The sequence below is a fragment of the Neofelis nebulosa genome, chromosome 3 (assembly GCF_028018385.1).
Source record: "Neofelis nebulosa isolate mNeoNeb1 chromosome 3, mNeoNeb1.pri, whole genome shotgun sequence".
Taxonomy (NCBI): Eukaryota; Metazoa; Chordata; class Mammalia; order Carnivora; family Felidae; genus Neofelis; species Neofelis nebulosa.
The window spans coordinates 85,740,471-85,762,958 of record NC_080784.1 but is presented as its reverse complement, the minus strand read 5'-3'; the positions used below and the strand labels follow the sequence as shown (position 1 = coordinate 85,762,958).

At 36.2% G+C, this 22,488-nt stretch overlaps 1 protein-coding gene across 12 annotated transcripts in view; it reads right to left on the bottom strand.

Moving 5' to 3' along the window:
- Positions 1 to 22,488, bottom strand: part of INPP4B (inositol polyphosphate-4-phosphatase type II B) — a 775,173-nt gene that overhangs the window by 100,273 nt on the left and 652,412 nt on the right. For all 12 annotated transcript variants that reach the window (XM_058721302.1, XM_058721291.1, XM_058721289.1 and 9 more), the window contains one exon: positions 8,917 to 9,076. In XM_058721302.1, the coding sequence (XP_058577285.1) occupies positions 8,917 to 9,076 (160 nt within the window). The remainder of the gene's footprint in view (positions 1 to 8,916; positions 9,077 to 22,488) is intronic.

The window sequence follows — 22,488 nt, the reverse complement described above, 5'->3', positions numbered from 1 at the left end:
TTTACTTGAAAAATCAGAAGATATGGTAACTGTAGGTTCAGATTCCTTTGTGGGAAGGATTGGCTGGATCTGAGTGGTGGCCCTCTTTTGAAGGATATATACTTCCTAGTTTGTCCCAGTGTCCAACCATCCAATTCATTTGACTCATTCATGTTACCCTATATGACAGCTGAGGGCCTTTGTACTTGAAGCCCTTGTAGAAAGTATGGCTGCAGAGAAAGACAGATACCATATGTTTTCACTCATATGTGGATCATGAGAAACTTACCAGAAGACCATGGGGGAGGGGAAGGAAAAAAAAAAGAGGTTAGAGAGGGAGGGAGCCAAAACATAAGAGACTCTTAAAAACTGAGAACAAACTGAGGGTTGATGGGGGGGTGGGAGAGAGGGGAAAGTGGGTGATAGGCATTGAGGAGGGCAACTGTTGGGATGAGCACTGGGTGTTGTATGGAGACAAATTTGGCAATAAATTTCATATTGAAAAAAAAAAGAAAGTATGGCTGCATAATTTGCAGAATTCAATGAAAAAATTAAATTGTGAGAGACCCCTGTTCAAAGAGAGCAAACAACCTTCCTCCTTTCTTCCTCAGTGGTATCTTTCTCAACCTGTCATGGTTGAGATTTTACTTACTCTTTTATGTCATACTCCCTTCTTCGGCATGGTGACACATGTATGCAGAGTCTCAAAGGTATCCATCCTGACCCTAACTATCTCCACACCTGCACCCAGGCCCCTTGGTAGGTGATAATGGGGTCAGAAAGAGGTCACTGGGTTAGGAGAAGGATGAGGGAACTGGGCAGGCATTGGAGAACATGGGAGGCACAACTGTAGGTGAATCAAATCTCAAAGTTCCAGGCATGGCTTCCATTGCCCCATTGGACTTTATTTAAAACACAAAGATAAATTTTTAAGAAGGCAAGATGGTGACTACAGAGCATTAAACCCAGAGCAGATGGCCCTGCTGTGTTGGTGACCCTGTGCACTTGCAATGATCCCATGCTCATAAAACCAGCTCTGGCCTGAAGGACCAGAGAAGGTTCCTCAGAGGATGTGAAGTTTGAGATTGTGGAAAAGATATGGGCAAACCTTTGAAGGCCTAGCAGTGAAAAGTACAAAGTGAGGTCTCAAAAGAGTCCAGTGTGTCTAGATTATGAAGGATGAGGTAAGATGAGGTGGAAGAAAATGACAAAGCATTATGAAGTGGCAAGTGTGGGTCTTGGAATTTAGGGCTTTGAAAGATCAGGAAAAATTTCAGCAAACAAGTATTAGATATGGCTGATATCTAACCATAAAGTAAGTCCATATGCAGAACTGCTCTTAAGATCTAAGGATTTCTTGCCAACAGTTATTCTGAGGACTCAGATTCTTTTTGACAAATTCAATCAGGAATCATTTTGCCTGGATTTGTATCCTTGCTCAGATACCTACCAGTTCTGTGATCTTTTAAGTATTGCTTAAGTTCTTCATCTATAAAATGGGGTAAAAATAGAACCTCCCCTACAAGCTTATTGTAAGGCGGAGGCAAGAATGTAAAGGCTTAGCAAGTGCTTGTCACATAAATATGAATGAAAGAAGGTTTAACAAGGTAATGTGATTATTTTCTCTCTTGATACCTTTGTTTGGTACCCAAGTTGCATGTGATTTTTACCCACTTGTGCTTCCTATTCCTCAGGTGAAGGCAATCTCTATGACCCATACCTCTGTAGTATGGATTTCCTTAATATTTTTCTCTTCCTTGTGTTCACACTTTATTTAGTTTCATCTATCTACCTGGTAATGACTCTTAAATGCATATTTCCTCTTCTAAGTCTTTTATCTTGTATATTCTATTCTTGGAAAATCTCTGTGTATCTTCTTTTATTTTTATTCATTTTTAACTTTTTGCATTATTTTATTTATTTTTGAGAGAGAGAGACAGAGACAGAGATAGAGACAGAGAGTGTGAGCAGGGGAGGGGCAGAGAGAGAGGGAGACACAGAGTCCGAAGCAGGCTCCAGGCTCTGAGCTGTCAGCACAGAGCCTGACATGGGATTTGAACCCATGAATCGTGAGATCATGACCTGAGCTGAAATCAGATGCTTAACTGACTGAGCCACCCAGGTGCCCCTCTGTGTATCTTCTTTTAAATGCTATTTGCTCACCCAAGATACTGTAAGAGCAGGGTTATGACAGCATGACACAGGGTAGATGCTCAACACATATATATTGAATTAATGAAAGTATCTTCTTTATTTTCCAGCTAACACAAATTTAGTGTGTCTCTTCCATAAGCTTAATGACATGAACTATTTTATGCATAATTGTGTTAATTAATTAATGGTTCTAATCCTTAAGTATTTCAAATTTATTAGGCAGACAACTACTCTGGCCAACCAAAGATAAAATATAGGAAAGAGGGGCACCTGGGTGGCTCATTCGGTTAAGCATCCTACTTCAGCTCAGATCATGATCTCATGGTTCATGGCTATGAGCCCTGCTGTCAGCTCAGAACTCACTTTGGATCCTCTGTCTCCCATTCTCTCTGCCCTCCCCCCTTTCACACACACACACACACACACACACACACACACTGTCTCTCTCTCTCTCTCTCTCTCTCTCCTCTCTCAAAATAAATGAATAAGCATTTAAGTATACACACACACACACATATGAAAGAGGTTTGCTAAAAAAAGTGATTTGCTAAAACCTTAGATTTGTCCCTCTTTGGAGGTTGTGGTACATTTTTTCAGATGACTAATCTTTGGCATTAGGAAGCCATTGATAATTAGTGATAAATTACTGACAAATTCTTGGTAGTTACCAAACAATTGGGTTAACTGGAGGCAGGCAAAGATGAAGTGAAAGGCCTGGAGAAAAAGTGAATTCTCAGATCCCACTAGGAAATGTGAAATGCACCTTGTAAGCTAAAAGAAAATTAGGAAGCAGGAAAGGACATGTGTATCAGTGAGTGTAAAACTGTAATCGGTAGTAAGTAAACTAATTCTGTGGTCTGCATGGACGTTTACCTCCTTTGTATGAGGAAGCAGTGATGACATGAAGCCAGCATGGGCTTGATGAGAAAAGTCACATCATAGGAACTTCATCTCCTTTTTGACAGGACTTACAGCTGGGCATATTAGAAAAAAGTTTTCAGAGACATAGAGTGGCCTTTCACAGGACATTTCATGGTAACCTTGTGGAAGACAGAGAAATGCAGGCATGCAACAACACGAATGGGAGAATATATCGCTGCTTGAACACACATCCCTAAACAGTTGTGATTAATAAGTGTACTTCAATGCATACACACACACACACACACACACACACACACACATTTAGTGATGTGCCTCAAGGGTCTGTATTTATTTCTGTCTTGCCATCATTTTTATCTTTTACTTGTGTGAATGAACAGAAAATAGTTGTGAAATGTGAATAAAATAAACCTGAGTTGGACAGTAGATATGATGGATGAGAGAAATAGGTCTTTATTAGAGTATATTCAAAAGTGCAGCATCCTGCAGTCATGGGTTTGCACATCTGTCTCTTCAGTAGAATTGAGATAGACCGTGTCTTAATCTCCTTGTGCCCCTAGTATTTCATAACATCTAGCACACAGTGGTGCTTAAAAACTACTTGAATCTTGAAAGCCTGAAGGATATGTCAAATTTACCGAGGTTTTTGGATAGCATTGGACGCAGTAGTAAAATGCAGCTGTCAAAACAGTTAATGTGAACTTAGATATCATTAATAGAAAAATAGTATCTGAAAGTAGGAAAGTGGTCCTCCTGTGTTACTCTGTGTTGGATGCTATTCCTTTGAAAAATGACCAAGGAGTGGCAATTCAAAAAGGACATGAGGGTTGCTTTCAGGTAAGTTAGACTATAATGTGGAAAAAGGAAAGTAGATTTGTTCTGTTTGTTATACAGAATTAGACCTGGGCCGGTGGGTAAAATAAAGGGAACATATTTAGATCAACATCTGGAGTATGCCATTCTAGAAAATAAAAAATGGTTTTCTATCAGTGGAGATGGGTACCACAGGCTGTGTGAAAACTGGCAGAGATGCTATGCGTAAGCTTCTTAACACAATTTAGGAGGTTTAATTACATAATCTTTAAGGGCACATTAAAATCCAAGATTCTAATATTCACTGATTTTATCTGTGAGTCTTCAAGTTGTTACAAAATTAAAGGCATGTGGTCCCATGCATACAGTGGATGCTTATAGATGCTTACAGTATGTTTAAGTTGGGGCGCCTGGGTGGCTCAGTCGGTTAAGCATCCAACTCTTGGTTTTGCCTCAGGTCATGATCTCACAGTTTTGTGAGTTCAAGCCCCACAGTGGGAGCTTGCTTGGGATTCTCTCTCTCTCCCTCTCTCTCTGTCACCTCCCCACTCATGCTGTCTCTGTCTCTCTAAAAATAAATAAATAAAATTAAAAAATAAGCATGTTAACATGTAGGGAAGTACACAAAAATCTTGTTCATTAAGAAAAACTATGAATATATATAAGCCATGTAGGTTTGGAAAGGTATTCCATTATTCATGTTCAGAATAGTAGAGAATGTTTTAGTTCTCTCAACACTATTTATATTAGCTCTGAAAAGAAATTTATGAAGTAAGATATATTTTAAAATCCTGGATCTAAAATAAACAAAAACCCTTTAAACCTCCAGATTTAAAACATTATTAAATAAATACACTGCAAAAGAAAAATGCACAACTTGAAACAATATCTGCAGGTTATAAACATTTAAAAAATGGGAAAAGGTAGCAACAAATCAGAGGACCATGTGTTTAAACATGATATGTATATATGTATATGTACATATACATCATGATGTATATGTACATATACATATATGTACACCATGTACATCATGATGTGTATACATATACATATATACATATACATACACCAGCAAAACAAACATGAGTTACAGCTAAAATGTAAAAATAAAAGATGGTGATCAAGAGAGGGAAATATGTCATAGGGTTAACTTACCCTATGAGATTTCAAAATATATCTGAATATAAAACACAATAGTCAAAAACATATGAACAGAAGAAAAAGTCCAGAAATTGATGAAAAATATATGCAGAATGTAATATAGAAAGAAAAAAAAAACAGAACAATAATAAATGATGTGGTAACAAATGCCTAACAGTATTTACGACATCACACATTTCAGTAAATTCTGGATGACGCAATCATTTACTGAATCAATTCATTTATTAATCATAAAAAGAAAAGAATGAAATGGTTTTTCCACCCCAGTGAGGAGCTGGGGATAAAACTGGGGCTGTTGAAGAAATGGATTTTACTACAAAAAATAATAGTTTGAAGTACAGAATTAAGCTATATGATGTCAAACATCACTAATAACTAGATAAATTACAATCAGTTACAAATACAGTTATAATAAATTGCAAATTACAATATGATGTTTTTCACCCAATGTAGCATGAGATCAGGGAAGGCTGTAGTTAAAAGGTGCTTGTAGATACTGCTGGTGAGAGTTTCTGTTGCTAAAGAGATACCTACCCACACACATTTGGTTTCTACATGCCATTTTCTAATAGAAGAAACCAGAGTTCCCTGGAAAATGGCTGAACCTAAGGCTGGGGCAGGGAAAATACAAATGAACCTAGAATACCTCATGGTGCCAGAGGGTAGGGGAGTGAGTGAGTAAGGGAAAGTAAGAGAGTCAGTATGAAAGAAAACAAGGGAGGAACTAGTCTGTGCACAGAAGAACATGTCAGAAGGCCACTGAAACCAACCTGAAAGAACTCCTAATGGCTAACTCCAGACAAGTTTGAGCCTGAAATAAATATTATAATATTATTAGATTATAAGCTAAATGATAAAATAAGCATTCATGAGTCCACACTGATATAAATAGAATTGTATAAATGAATACATGGGAGAGAAGGGATACCTCTTCCTTATAAAATAATTCCACTTCCAGCAATCTAACTTAGGGGGAAATGTAGAAGATGTAGTTGAAAACTTAAATGTTCAAAGATGCTTTATGTGTTAATATAATAATGATTAAATTTCTAAAATAGTGGTTTCTCTTTTGATGAATTAGTTTAGTGTCATAATCACATTTTTAGAAATGTTTCTCAAGAAATATTCATGATATAATAATAAGCAGGATATCAAGAAGTGCCTCTGTATTTACAATGCGTACTCCAGTTTGCTTACTGTGTGTGTGTGTGTGTGTGTGTGTGTGTGTGTAAACATAGGATATGTTCCAAATGTTTATGTCTGATTGAAATAAAATAGAAATTATACATAATCCTATTTGTTGTTCTTTGCAAATTTTCTAATTTATTATTTTTCTAATAAAATTTAAAACTACATATAAATTGGGGGTACATATAATTAGTGAATGTGTATCTCAAATATCTGTATGTGAAATAATTTTGAGGGTAGTGTAGGTAAGTGCATGACTTTAGGTTGTTTGCTTTATATTAGTTCAAAAAACCACCATTAATTTCTCTATTGCATTGCTTTATGTGACAAAAGCCAGGGTAAAAACTAAAAATGCTTTTTTCCTACCTTAACAGGAAGACTATAATGACAACAAGAAGTATTTTATTAATATATTATTATTATTATATAATAAAGCAATATTATTATTACATAATTGATTGGGCTAATCAATCACAGTCCAACTATGCAGTACATCCATAAGTATTTTAAGTAAACTTGAGCACAGATTTATCTGTAAGACATCTATTTATACATGTTAAGCATCTTTTTTTATGTAGCACTATCCTCTGCAAAACATGCACTGTATTTGCAATTGTGTAACATGTTAAATGTAAACAAAATCTTTAACTTTGAAATTATTTGATGATACTGTATTAAATCATTATCAGACTAAAGTATATATTTTATTTTACACACTTAAAGTATCTTATTTCCTAAAATGTTTATAACATAAAAAAGTATGGATGAAATAAATATGGATAATAAGTTAAAGATAAAATAATTTAGAGGGCACTATGTTGTAATTTCACTCTAACCTTTCACAGAGCCAATCAAGTTGTGAGTTCTACATTGAGGGCAGCTTCTATCTGGTGTTAGATTATACCCAAAGAATACTTCACATTCAAATGAAAGTGATTCATCTAGTCTTACCAAATATTTATCTGCCAAATATTTTTACTTCTGAAAATGTAATTTTGATCACACAGATATAATTTTCTGATAAAATACAAGATATGGATTATATATATATATATATATATATATATATATAGTTTCAAATAATTTAGCACTCTGTTCTTATCAATGAGATGTTTCAGGGAACATCAAAATACATGTGGCAGAATTCAGTATCCCGCATTTTATTTCTAGTAAAAAAAAGTATTATGCCTAGGGGCATCTGGGTGGCTCAGTCGGTTAAGCATCCAACTTGGACTCAGGTCACGATCTCATGGTTTGTGAGTTCGGGCCCCACATCAGGCTCTGTGCTGACAGCCCAGAGCCTGGAGCCTACCTCAGATTCTGTGTCTCCCTCTCTCTACCCTTCCCCTGATCATGTTCTCTGTCTCTCTCAAAAATAAAAAAATATTAAAAAAATTAAAAAAAATTAACAAAAATATTATGCCTTGAAACCCATCAATGGACAGAAAAAGTCACTAAAATGGATTATACTTCTCACCTCATTTTCTGGAGCACAGTATTGTGTCTGGCTTACAGTTGATAGTCAATAAATGTTCAATTAAAGAAAATGGAAGTATACTACATCTTTATGACATAAGTTATGACATGCTTTCATTTTGATTCATGTAAAAGTTATGGAACTGACATGAATCTAACTGATATTAGATCCATTAACTAATAAAACTGATGTTATTTAAAAAATAAAATCCCCATATATAGTTAAAACAAGTAGGTATGAACATAAAGAACATTGGCATAAACTTTCCCTTGTGTGAATCTTCTACTGAGGATGAAGACCGTCGACAGTAAGAAAACTTTAGAAAGCCACAGTTTACAAACATAATTTAGAAATGGTTCTACTGTTAATCAAGTGATGAAAGATTGATGTTTCATATAATTAAACTCCTGATGAAAATGTGAGTAATGAAAAATCAGGAAAACAAATTGGGAAAAACATAAATTTAATTTTATAAGTATCCATATTTTCTAATGACTCATTTTCTTGAAAAGGAAATGTGGATTTCAGAGGAAGACAGCAGGACAATACTGTTTATCCTCTCCAGATACTTAAGATACCAAAAGGGCTGGGGCAACCTGGCCCTTTTGTCAAAATTAATCAAATTAACAAAAAAAATTTTGATATAAAAGCCGTGTATAGGGACACAACCATAATTAAATTTTTGGTTATCATATTTGCTAGTCAAAGTTGTAATAAGTCATACTTTTGAAAGTATCTATGTATGTGTCTGTGTGTATACACAGATATATACACCTAGACATGTATGCATGTGTAAGCATGTGTGTATACATGTATCCATGAAAACCTAGACTTAAGGCAAAAAGTATTTTTTCATACTGCATTCTTTTCAGGAACCATTATGAGATACTGTGTCCTGATGTCCCTAGAAGTTTCTCGGAGTTTTAAGAGCAGATGCTTGTTTTGCTTCCTAATAAAAATTTGGAGGAATGTGTCAAAATAGATTAAACTATGTCAGAATCTTTAAAAGAAAACACTGTTCTTTCAAGGCGGTTTTTATGTAGCAAAAGAAAACAAGTGAGCATTGCTAGCAGTTCTGAAAACACAACTGAGATGCAATTTGATAAATAGCCTTCTATCCTCTAAGCCAGAGCAGTGGAAAAGCACGCTATCAGCACTTTCATCAAAGGCTCTATTGACTCTTCTTTTTCTATCTCATTTTATCATGACTTTCTCATTTTGTTTACTCAGTCAGTGATTGGGAAAAAATGACTCCTTACCCCTTGGACGAGTTATGATGGAGTCCACTAGAGAAGGGTCCTCTTCTCCATCTTTGCTGCCATCGCCACCGCCTTCACTGCCACCATCTCTTTCAATCAGTTTATCCACCATGGCAATAATGCAGTTCAGGCTCTTCCCCACATTGGCCCACACCCTATCCTGAAAAGGGCATGAGCATCACTACACAAGTTTATTGCAAATACAAGGTGAGGCAAAATCTGAAGAATCCACATTAGAGAAGCATGGGAGGAGCAATCATTAGAATGCATATGGAGGGATTAGTTCTAATACTCCCATTAATTTGGCCAGACTATGAATATACAAGAAATCTGTTTTCCCTTAATAAAGCAACACTTAAGTGCCATAGATTTTTATTTACTTCATTATTTTTTCTCTGTCATAAAGCAATGACGAATTACTATACAATATTAATCCATCACTGAGCACAACCTATGATATTTTAAACTGTACATACCTATATTCTTTATCAACACTTAGGAAGAAAGGAAAAACACAACAATATTGTTAACTAATAATCATTTGTCTTCAAAATTCTTGTTTTTCCTCTTTATTGTGATAATATACGTAACATTGTTTACCATTTAACCATTTTTAAGTATACAGTTCACTGGCATTAAGCACATTCACATTATTATACAACCGTCACTGTTTTCCATCTCTAGGATTTTTCATCTTCCCAACTGAAACTTTGTACCCTTTAAAAGTGAACTCCCCACCCTTCTCCCCCCAGCCGTTGGCAACCATCACTGTACTTTCTGTCTGTATGAATTTGAAAGCTCTAGATAATAGAAATTCTTAAAGTGTGGTGTTCACATCACCTCTACCAGAATGACCTAGAGAATTAAAATGCATATCCTTCGCGCACACCAAGTTGATCAGAACTACTGGAAAGAAGGCACCCTAAACTGAAATTTTGACAAGCTCCTCAGGTGCTTGTAACCACACTAGGTCTGAGAACTTCTACATGCTACAGCCATGTAATATGTTACTGTGGTTGATTTATTTCTTGGAAACAGCCCCAAACACTAGGGGACCTCCTTGTCACCAATCTTACCAATTCTGATTAGCATCTGCTTTGGTTTAGGGCAATTCATGACACTGAATTCTGTGATTTATAAAAATTGTTATTTCTTTCTTTTTCTCTTTTAAAATTATATTTAAAGTTTACTTATTTATTTATTTTGAGAGAGAGAGAGAGAGAGAGAGAGAACACATAAGCAGGGGAGGGGCAGAGAGAGAAAGGGAAAGAGAATCTCAAGCAGGCTCTGGACTATCAAGCACAGAGCTCAATATGGGGCTTGAAATCACATACCATGAGATCATGATCTGAGCTGAGGTCAAGAGTGGGAAGCTTGGGGCGCCTGGGTGGTGCAGTCGGTTAAGCGTCCAACTTCAGCCAGGTCACGATCTCACGGTTCGTGAGTTCGAGCCCCGCGTCGGGCTCTGGGCTGATGGCTCGGAGCCTGGAGCCTGTTTCCGATTCTGTGTCTCCCTCTCTCTCTGCCCCTCCCCCGTTCATGCTCTGTCTCTCTCTGTCCCAAAAATAAATAAAAAACGTTGAAAAAAAAAATTAAAAAAAAAAAAAAAAGGAGTGGGAAGCTTAACCAACTGTGCCACCCAGGAGCTCCAAAAGTTATTTCTTAATAAACATTTTAAACATAGTTGTCATCATGGTAGGCTCTCATCTGTAGCTTCCTTTCTTGCTCCTTTCACCACATCATTTAGATGGAGTCACTGACTCCACATCTGTGATGGTTAATTTAATGTCAACTTGATTGAATCACAAGATGTCCAGATAATTAGCTAAACATTATTTATGGGTGTGAATATATAATTATAGTACTTTTTTGTTAGTTTTTCTAGTTAATTTTGCTGGTTTATAAACAGATAAACTAATTTGGGGTAAGATAAATCTAGGAAAAAAGAACTATAGTTGAGTTTGGATTATTCGATGGTTATCTTGTAAAGACTAAGTTGAATAACATAATAAACAAATATGGGGGTTTACAGGTATGCATACTATAGGTGGTGGGGAAAAGTAGAACATTCAAAGTTAAAAAGGTAAGTTTGAGGTCCACCTGTAAGTGACATGCTACCTAGGGAAAACTGCCTCATTTCTGGGGAACCACAGTTGGTTCATCTACAGTTTAGAATAATAATTCTTGCCCTGCCTACCTCACCATGGTGCAGTGGGAGCCAAATAATATAGTCTCTATGAAAGTGCTTGGAAAATTATTATAATTTGGAAAAATGACATCCTATTTTTCTGGCTTTCCTAAATGAATCAAGCTTGCTTTTCATCATTTTGTAATCCTGAGTGTGAGATATGCTATTAATCATAAATAATCAGAATAAAATCTCCGCTCAGGGCATATTTATTCTACCGAAAATTAAAAGCACTTTCTCTCTAAGGGAAACTAAGACACCAATCACATCTATAAAATGCTTTATCCCTGCTTATTGTCTGAGAAAAGGAGATGGTGTAATCCCTGAGTTATGACCCAGGAGATCTAAAGAAGCTCACTTTTTCCGGGATGAAATGTAGGGAAACCTAAGCAAGCTGAGGTCCTGACATCACTTATTTGGGATTTGGTGAGAAGCTTACATTCCAGACTGCAATAACAAACCTAATGGAACTCATTCTGAATATGTCTTAATCACTGCCAAGGACTGCATCTTTAAAACTATTAAATTGAAAAATGAAACAACTCTTTGGCTAACACTGGGAATAAACTCTGTTATTAAGGGGAAAAAAGGGAAAGGATTATTCTTAATTATCCAGATTAGCTTTGCACATGAGATAAATTTCAACTCTCTTTCTGTTGTCAATGTTGAGAAGAACTTTATATTTTGATCAAAAATCAAAATAAGATTGCATGCTATCTTTCTTATATAAAGTAATATAAGGAGTTAACCAACTTCTTTTGATTACATCTCCAAGAGCCTGAATATAAGAATATATAAAAGGATAATTTTACATACTAAAACTATATGTTCTTCCTTTATACTCACCTTGGGTTATAGGATTATATTCACCGAAAAGGTAATATTTATATGGCCAGTAGAGAGATCTTTATTGGCATGAGGTGCAGAGTGAAGCATGTTCACTGAAGGAGACCAACAACCATATAGTAAAAGGTTAGGTGGTAAACAGTAGAACAACATTGAAGTCATGAAATACTTAGAGGACACTCAAGCTGGGAGTGAGAAATTGAGCAGTTTCTTATGCAAGACCAATACACGATTCATACATAGTCAATTTTTTTTTTTTTTTTTATTGAAGACACACTCAGCAGCAGCCCCTAAATAGATTCATCCTGGTCTTTATCTTTTGGAAAGGAGATCCTGCCCAGCTGGTAGGGAGAGAATGCTGAGCTTTGAAAGTCACTTCTTTTTCCTTTATGGCATCTACAAAGTAGATTAAAGTTATGGATTTACACTGCTGTCTCTAATACTAGTCCAAGAGTTGTTTGAGGGTTGTGTCTTCACTGTATTGCACAGGGCATGGAGGAAAGGCAGAGAGAGAGAAAAGGAGCAAAGAAGAGAGGAGAAGAGAGATGACTCCAACCCAGAGGCAGATTGAGGCTGTTATATATTTTCATCTGGTATAATGAAATGAGCTAATTTACCTTCCAAACTACCACATTAGATCAACATTATGGACTTCGTCTTTAGAGATGAGGAGACTTTAGGAAAGAGATGTTAGATAACATGCAACATTAAAATGGTATATAACTAAATTAGAAATTCTATTTGATTTCAAAGACTTGATTCTTCCCCTATGATTTCCCACAGAACTGTGGTATACAATAGGAATTCTTTGTGAGATTACGAAAACTCTGTGGGCAAGCTAGATATAGGAAGGTCAAGAGAGGGAACCACAGGAAGGACCAGGCAGAGGTGTCTGTCACTTTACATGAGTAAGACTAGGCATCACTTATCTAAGACTTGAAAATGAGTCCAAAGGCAAATCACTAAGAGATGATGCTGAAAAGGACAGGCTGGTCACATGTGTCTTTAAGTTGAAATAAAGAGGAATATACAATCAAAGATGGAACAATCACTTGGTTAAAGGGTCAGTGAGGTTGGGTCAATGGACATAAGTGGCTAACATGAATAGAAGACAGTGTCAACATCAAACCACTCATGTGACCGGGATATAAAACAAGGAATGGGGTATAGGGAGAAAATATAATTCAATTCCTAGGAGATAATTATTAATTATTCTCAGAAAAATCACTATTTTGAAATTAGAATGCTAAAAATGGGGATGCAATATTCTTGAAGGGAAACTTTGAATATCTGATTCCCACCCCCACACCCCAAAGAAAAACACTTTCCATAGTATCTCTGTGAAAACATTCACACGAAGGAAAATAATCAGCAAAAATGCATTCTTATTCTGATAATTTTCATGAGGACAGTCCATGTAGGAGCTTCACTTTGCTTAGATTGCTGGTGTGGCTGGGGCCTACCTACTCCACTTTCTTCCCTACTAAAATCACTTTCTTCCCTACTAAAATTTTTTTTCAGACTGCTTCCATGAAGTGGAAAGGATGGTTAGTGAAGGGAAGACAATGGAAGCATAGAAATGTGGCTATAGTACGTGGTGCTTCCATACCTCCCCTTTTCAGGAGACAGATACTACTCTAGATCCTACTTTAACTCCTCAGCTACTTGGGGGGTTTCAAACCAAAACCAAAACCAAAACCAGAACCAGAACAAGAACCAAAACCATAACCAGAACCAGAACCAGAACCAAAACCAAACCAAAAGCAAAACAACAACCTATCAGAAAAACAGATTGCTGGGGTGCCTGGCTGGCTCAGATGGAAGAGCATGTGACTCCATCTTGGAGTTGTGAGTTGAAGCTGCATGTTGGGCATAGAGCCTACTTAAATAAACACATGAATAAACCTAGAAAGAGCAAAACAAAACAAAACAAAACATAAATACAGATTGCTGGGCCTTCCCCCACCCCCAGAAATAGCAGTCATTATTCTGCTACATCTCCTGTTGAATGAAGTAAGTAATGGAAAATTGGTGGGTTACAGTCTAACCTTTATTAAATGGAGGCTAACTGGTGTCCTTGACCTTAATGGAGCCTTAAGACAATTGAACTTCGTCAAAGTGAGTGGCTATAAACTATTTCTCAGCAATGAGGGCACAAAGTCAGGAGAACTAGTAGCAGTATTTAATCCATTCTGAGTCAGGTGCTGATTTTGGTCCTTATTTATTTCTGGTTTAGGACCTAAGTTAACATGGAGGCCAAGCCCAGTGGCAAGAGGTGCACAAATTTTTTTTTTTTTTAATGTTTTTTATTTATTTTTGGGACAGAGAGAGACAGAGCATGAACGGGGGAGGGGCAGAGAGAGAGGGAGACACAGAATCGGAAACAGGCTCCAGGCTCCGAGCCATCAGCCCAGAGCCTGACGCGGGGCTCGAACTCACGGACCACGAGATCGTGACCTGGCTGAAGTCGGACGCTTAACCGACTGCGCCACCCAGGTGCCCCAAGAGGTGCACAAATTTAATGGATGTACTAGTGAGTAGTTAGTAAGACTTTGCACCTGGCAAAGTGAGCAAAATGGTGTTTGTTCAGCATGTCACACATTTATGAGCTTGGTGGCATCCAAAGAATTCTTGACCCCTTTGGATCAGCAGTTCACTTAAAAATATAAAAATAGAGGGCACCCGTGTGGCTCAGTTGGTTAAGCATCCAACTCTTGATTTCAGCTCAGGTAATGATCTCATGGTTCTGAGTTTGAGCCCCATGTCAGGCTCTTGTGCTGACAGTGTGAGGCCTGCTTGGCATTCTTTCTCTCTCCCTCTCTCTGCCGTTCCCCCATTTATGTGCACATACATGCTCTCTCTCTGTCTCAAAAATAAATAAATAAACTTTATTTTTTTTTAATTTTTTTTAACGTTTATCTATTTTTGAGACAGAGAGAGACAGAGCATGAACGGGGGAGGGTCAGAGAGAGGGAGACACAGAATCTGAAACAGGCTCCAGGCTCAGAGCTGTCAGCACAGAGCCCAACGCGGGGCTCAAACTCACAGAGTGCGAGATCATGACCTGAGCCGAAGTCGGCCGCTTAACCAACTGAGCCACCCAGGTGCCCCTAAATAAATAAACTTTAAAAAATATATTTAAAAAATCAGCAATGCTTAGCAGCTGATCAGTTTTTCTAGGACCTATTTTTGATCAGCAAGAATGTGAAGACTAACCCAGAACTGAAATGGGGTCCAAAGTAGCTTTGTTGTATCTATATTTCTACACATAATTTCTCACTTGTCATTACCAATTTTTGAGTACTTTGATTAGAACCAGCCAGTGAATTAATAAGGCCAATCACATCTTCAAAGATAAACTTCAGTGTATCCTTGAATCAACTGAGAGTAATTTGTACTCAACTGGCCTCTTTCCTCAACACTGCAAACCTTCGCTCTTTCAAGAGCTTGATAGCTCTTCTCTCTGAATCCTAACTTTAAGAATGTTGGGTAAAAAAGGAGTTGCACTTAAAATACTCTATGGCACAAACTGGTACACGTATGGCCCACAGTAGGTAGTACACACACACACACACACACACACACACACACATACACACACACACACACCTGCACAAATACACATATAAACATACACATCATATCCTGTAAGAATAGCCAGACATGTGATATCCATCAGAATTGAGATAACCCAACCTTTGCTTCCTATTGATTCTCCTACTTAGCTTAACCTAATTACTCATGTAAAAATCCCTGACCTTTGTTTCCAGATCATCACACTACTGACTTCACCCTGACATTCAGTCCATAGTCATATAAGTGAGATTCTGATAGTCAGCTACTATTTCTGTAGTATTGACCTCCCCATATTGTCCTGGTCTGGCTCTTGGCCAGACCCATCCTATCAGCTATCATACAGCCAGGTCTACACATGAGTGTACATTCACCCTCATCAATCACCATGCTCATATCATCAGTCCTCTGATCAAAAGCAGGCTTTGTACTGCAGCAAGTATTCATTCTTCAGCCTGGAGGCACTTCTGCAGTTGTGTCGACCTACATATCTCTTCTTCTTTCTCGTTAATCTTCAAAACGAAAACTTCCCCAGGTCAGTCTCCTTGCTGTCCTAGAAACATGCTGTTAATTAGCTCAACATATATTTTCTGGGCATCTGCTACAAGCTTGCTCAGTGCTGAACATCAAAGATATGAAGGAAACCTTGGAGGAACTAATATTTCTATCCTGACACATACTACTTTTTATGCTTGGAATGCTTTCTCTCATCTTCCATCAATCCAGATTCTCGCCTTTTCAAGTATCATCATCTCCAAGAATGGTTCATTCTATTCTATCTCTGCTTAACATTTTTTTTTCTTTCTGGCAAACTCTATGAGGGGAATGACTATTATTTATTAATCCTTTTATTCTCAGGTGCTAGGAGTCATCAGGTAATAGATAAATAAAAGAATGAATAAATGAGTGAATGAAGAAGGAATGAAAGAAGGAAGGGATTATTTTTTTCATCTTCTCCAACCTTCATATAACTTCTCTCTGAATATTTTTAACATGTTTAATGTGTATCACACAACCACCTGCATTCTGGGAAAGATTCCATGTCTTTCAATATCTCTTCTTAGTTTATGAGTGCTGGCCATTCACTTGAATTACATGATATGGCTTTTGAGGCCAGGAGCCATATTTTCTACTTAATTTACTTTCCCCCAAGAACTGATAGCATTATTGTACACTTAATTAACATCTGTTGATTGACTAAACAACCTGTGACTTACAAGTAAAGGGATACAACTATAGTAAGTATTATGATATACATCTCCAAATTAGAGTTAGAACCAAGCTCATACTCTGATTGGCTGTGTTCCCTACAGTAAAGGTCACATCATGCTAATGCTTTCAATGTGGTGAAAACATTAAATAAAGCATTTGTTTAATAACAAAAAACCCACTGATTAAGTAAAGCTCTTAATTTTAAATTGGTAATTGGATGTTATCTGCACACCATTAGCTACACAACTGGTTGAATTATATGACATTATCAGTTGGTGTGTTGCATATAATCAATTTCGAGGATTGATTTTGTTTAACAGAATGTTCCCTGATATATCAAGTTAGTAGTCTGCCTAAAAATACCTCATTTCTTTAACTATTCATTAAATTATGGATATTCAAAAATTTGTACATAGAAAATAATGCCTCACTATTTACATTAGAACACAGTAAAGTTTGGGCTGCCTGTGAGGCTCAGTTGATTAAGTATCTGACTCTTGATTTGGGCTCAGATCATGATCTCAAGGTCATGAGATCGAGCACCATATGGGACTGGGCATGAAGCCTGCTTGGGATTCTCTCTCTCCTTCTTCCTCTACCCCCCTCCCCATCTCTCCCTCAGGAAAAAAAAAATTACTAAAGTTTAAGAGTGATTGATTTGAATGTAATCACAAATCTCTAAAGTATGTGTATACAAATTTGCATATTCATTATATACAGGAAAAATAAAAATATCTGATGTTGAATCAGGCATTTTAAGAGTCAATAAAGTATCTAAGGGAGATGATGGTATCCAGTATAAAAAAAAACACAGGAAAATTGCCATTACATTAATAAAAATAAAATATCTCTGTTAAAAATACTGGCTTGAGTGGGAGGATGAACTGCTGATTCAGCAAATCCATTTATTCATTTATTTCTACATTAACTCTGAAAAATACATTGAACGAGTATGTATAAAACACTGTATTAGGTGCTATAAAACAGGGAGCTGAAGGTGAACGTATGAACTTCATGTGGGAAAATCTAGAAATTGTCAGGATTTCATGAATATGCATGCACATAAAGATCTCTTTTGGGGTTTCTTTTCTTTAATAGAACATTTGTGCATTTTAATGGACAGTCATGAACTTTGCTTAATCACCTTTTGTGGACTTTCATATTGGATAAGTATTCAAAGCACATTTCTCCTGGGTGAAATGGACTGGAGAAGTTCAGGAATGTTTCCCATCCATCAAGAAAACAGATGATAGAACACATTTCAGCTGCCACATAGGTAACAACTAGCCCAATTCTCCCTGTGTTTGCCTGCCCTTTCTGATTGTGTGAGTGGATACTTCCAATGTCCCCTTCTCATTATAAGATTAACAAAAGCAGACAACCCTATTATGTGTGATTTAGGGATGAAAAAGAAAAAGCTGGGACAAGGGGAAAATAGTCACTGCCAATTCATATTTGCTGAGTAACATCTAAAATTATTTCTGTATAACTAGGACCTTTGTAATTGGTGCATGAATAATCAAATAAAATTAAAATTGCCACCACAGGGTTTCCGGAAGTTTCTGAAAGCCTTAATTCATCATGTTCTTATGTTCTTCATCATGTTCTTTGGTCATCTCTGATGTCATGTATCTAATTTGAATTTTACTGCTTTATATGTTTGGAGATATTGGAAGTTGACTTGTACAGTCACCTCTTGAGTTGATTACGACACTGGGAAATATACACTAAGGAGAGAAGGATACAGCTGGGTACTTTTGATTACAAGAGAGACACAGAATCCCCAGATGAATTCATGAATTCTAGTAGGGAAAAGGTACCTGACACAGTGCAAAGTTATGTTAAAGTTGAATATTCCATATTCCAAAATAAGAAGGTAAACAAGAATAATTTGAGGGCAAATTCCAAAGTCATTAATATATTCTACAAATAAGTAATGAGCACCTTTTCTGTGCAGATGGTCTGCTAACTGTGGGGTACAACAGTGAACATGAAGCTGACTTTGCCCCCTAGGAGCTTATAAAGACCATGAATACATGAAGAAATATATATATATATATATATATATATATATATATATATATACACACACACAAATGATTATAATTCAGTGTTCATGAGGCTGTGTGATCACGAGATGCAAGAATAATGCTTTATTACACAAAATGTTTTGGAGTTGAATGCATATTTTATATCTATCTACCTATAACATAAAATTTTGAAATAAATGGCCATACTTTAGTGGGGATTTTATTCATTCAGGTAACTAAGCTATAAGGTACTGCTTTAGGAAAGTTAAATTAGTGGTCGAGTTGTCTATAAGAATTAATTACCTCTGAAGAATGAGATTTATTTCCTTCTTATCAAGATCAGGTTAGTGGTTTCACATAAAATAATTCTAGCCAGCCAGAGAACTGAACAGAGTATATTTTGAATTATTAATTTGCATAGGTACCTCTGCATTATGCACAGCCTGAACTATTTTTCCTAGAGATAAGGTCTACGTTGGAGACAGAAGATGGCAAGTGAAGTTGAGAATACAGATCACTGCAGATTTCTTGTGGGGGTATTTGGCTGGATAAGTGTGTTTTGTCCTCAATAGTAATATTTTGCAACTATGTATGCTTACAGTTACTAATTATGGCAATATAAATAGCTCTATCAATACTCTTGTCAGGCTTAAGCATTCATATTTGATCCAGACATCATTTGAGAAAGTTGTAGTACAAAATAGACTGTGAGATGGTGGTAAAGAACATACCAGAAAGTGGTTTATGTAAATCTCATTCCAAAATGCAATCTTTGGGAATACTGAGCTACAGAGAAACCACAATTTTTTTTCAGGTTATATATGGAATTTATTAACACTATGTCCAACATAAATATTACTGTAAATTTATGCTACTGCTTCTATAATCTATAACATTATTGAAAATGTATTATAGATAAGTGTGGATCATCTGTGCTCATGTGACATAAACATATTTTACCATAGAAGGCATAACAAATGTTTCCCTAGTTTAAGCATGGACTGAAAATTTAAAATTTGATTTACATTTACAACATGAAGAAGGGAATTAACTGGGTAATTTGGATGCTGAAAAGTTGCCTGATATAGAAATTTAGTTCAATTAAAAAATGGGTTTGGGATATGGCTAAGTAATAAGAATAGTTTTCTTACTTCTGCTCTTTGCTGAATGAAACAGAATATAAATGATCAGAAGTTTATTTTGTTTTTAACAATTTTTGAATGAGGGTAGATAGATTTAGCCCTGAACCCATCAGTGTAGTAATGTTGAAGTTAAATCACAGTGTTCTAGAGAATAGTATAATTACTGGAAGCCACAAAAACTGGGTCAACTTAATACTTTAGTTGGATGACATGCTTTCATATTTTGGACAAACTAATCTTGGAATCCCAGCTGCTAGAAGCATCTGTTGTAGAGATAAAGAGAAAGAAAAGCAATATGTCATTTTTACCAGCTAAAAAAATGAAGAATGTCATATTAGTCTATTTCTTTGCACAGATTGCCATAAAATCCCAACATTGCTTTGGGTTTAATTGTTTACTAATTTTTCAGGAAAATAAATCTTTAAAGCACTCAATCATTAAATAAGTACAATTCAGCAAATAACAGACACTTTTTTTGGTCCATGATCATTTTAGTTTCAATCTCTTCCATATTGACTAGATAATTATTATCCAGATTCATATGTCATTAATTTTGCCAACAAAACAGGTTGAAAAGAGAACTGCTGACTTAGAATTAATATTCTCTCTTCTAACCTCAAAAAGAAAGGTTTTTACATGTATCAACAGAGTAGAATTCAAGAGTAATTTACTAGTATATATTTAGTTATATTTATTTTAAGATGCTAAATGCAGCTGTTCAAGTTAATTGTTAAAACTACAGTCATTATAAGACATTAAATAAAATGCTTTTTAAAAAATGGAGGTACTGTAATCTTATGTGCAAACCTAAACCAACCTAAGTGACCAGAGAATACCTTCATATACCACAGAACCTTAACTAAATTAATATAAAACACTGAATTATTTCAGGAAGTTTATTAGACTTGTGATTAGTGCTGAAACTTTTCTAACAATTAACTAAGAAAAATGGTACACAAAGTTTTGATTCTAATTCATTTAATAGCACAATGTCTAAAGGCATTTTCAATTAGCTACATTTGTTTGGATTTACTCATCTTTTCAATTTTTATCTTATCTTATCGTGTCGTATCGTATCATATTGTATCTTATCTTATCTTTATTTCTTTTGAGAAAATGAGAACATGCTTGAGAGCAAGCAGGGGAGGGGCAGAGAGAGAGGAGAAAGAGAATCCCAAACAGTCTCTGCTCTGTCAGCACAGAGCCTGATGCAAGGCTTGATTTCACCAACCATGATATCATAAGCTGAGCTGAAATCAAGGGTCTGATGCTTAACTGACAGAGCCACCCAGGCACCCCTCATCTTTTCAAATTTATATAAAGCTTTGAAAAGAATGTTAAATGGCTATGACTTTGGTAATTATTTTTTAAATAAGGGATTTCTATCTTTTAACAAAGGTATCTTCTCAATAGGAAGTAATTGCTATGGAAAAGCAATCAGAATGTTATATAACAACCAAACTTGGTTACACTTGCAAATAGTGGCAAATTACATTAGGAGGAGAGAGAAGCAACTTTTCTGAGTGGGAAAGATTTTCCTTATAATTGTGGTAAATTTAGACAAAGTATTCGTATACTTTCTAGCAACAGTGTGTTCTGGAGGAAATTCAGAAATTATATGAAAGGAGATAGGGAGATACAGATATTTATTATTATCCGACCCTTTTGTCTGTGAAGGAAACCAAAACACCCAAGAAACTGAGAAGACACGTCCACATCAACTGGAAGAAAAAAAATCAGTAAGACTTTTTCCTAGTGTCAAGAGACTAAAGTATTCCAAAAAGAATAATAAAGGATAAGCCAACAACCATACGGACGTCCAATGCAACCCTGAATGGCCCATCACAAGGATTGGAATTCTTCCTAATTTTTCTAAGTGTTGCTAGTAAGCACCTCTACCCATTGTCTTTGGGGTGCCAATTTGAAACTTTTACCCATTTCCTCATCCTATCCTCTTCCTCCCCTTCTCTTTGTATGAGATTCTACTTTAAGGATAAAATAAAGCACCCACGTTAATATCCAAACAATATAAAGAACTCCTACAACTCAACAGAAAAAAAAAATTAAAAAGTGGCCAGAGGAACTGAATAAACATCTTTCCAAAGAAGACGCACAAATAGCCAACAGGTATGTGACAAGGTGCTCAATATCACTAATCATCAGGGAACCACAATGACATATCACCTCATACTTGTTACAATGGTTATCATCAAAAAGATAAGAGATAACAAATGCTGGTGTGGATGTGTAGGAAAGAGAACCCTGGGTGGTGTGGTGGGAATGTAAATTGGTGCAGCCACTGAAAAACAATATGGAGGTTCCTTAAAAAACTAAAACTAGAACAACCATATGATCCAGCAATTCCATTTCTGAGGATGTATATACCCGAAGGAAATGAAATCATGATCTCAAAGAGGTATCGGTACCTGCACATTCACTGAAGCATTATTTACAATAACCAAGATATGGAAACAACCTAAGTGTCCACTGGCAGATGAATGGACAAAGAAAATGTGGTAAATATATGAAATATCATTCAGCCACAAAAAGAGGGAAATCCTGCCATTTGCAACAACATGGA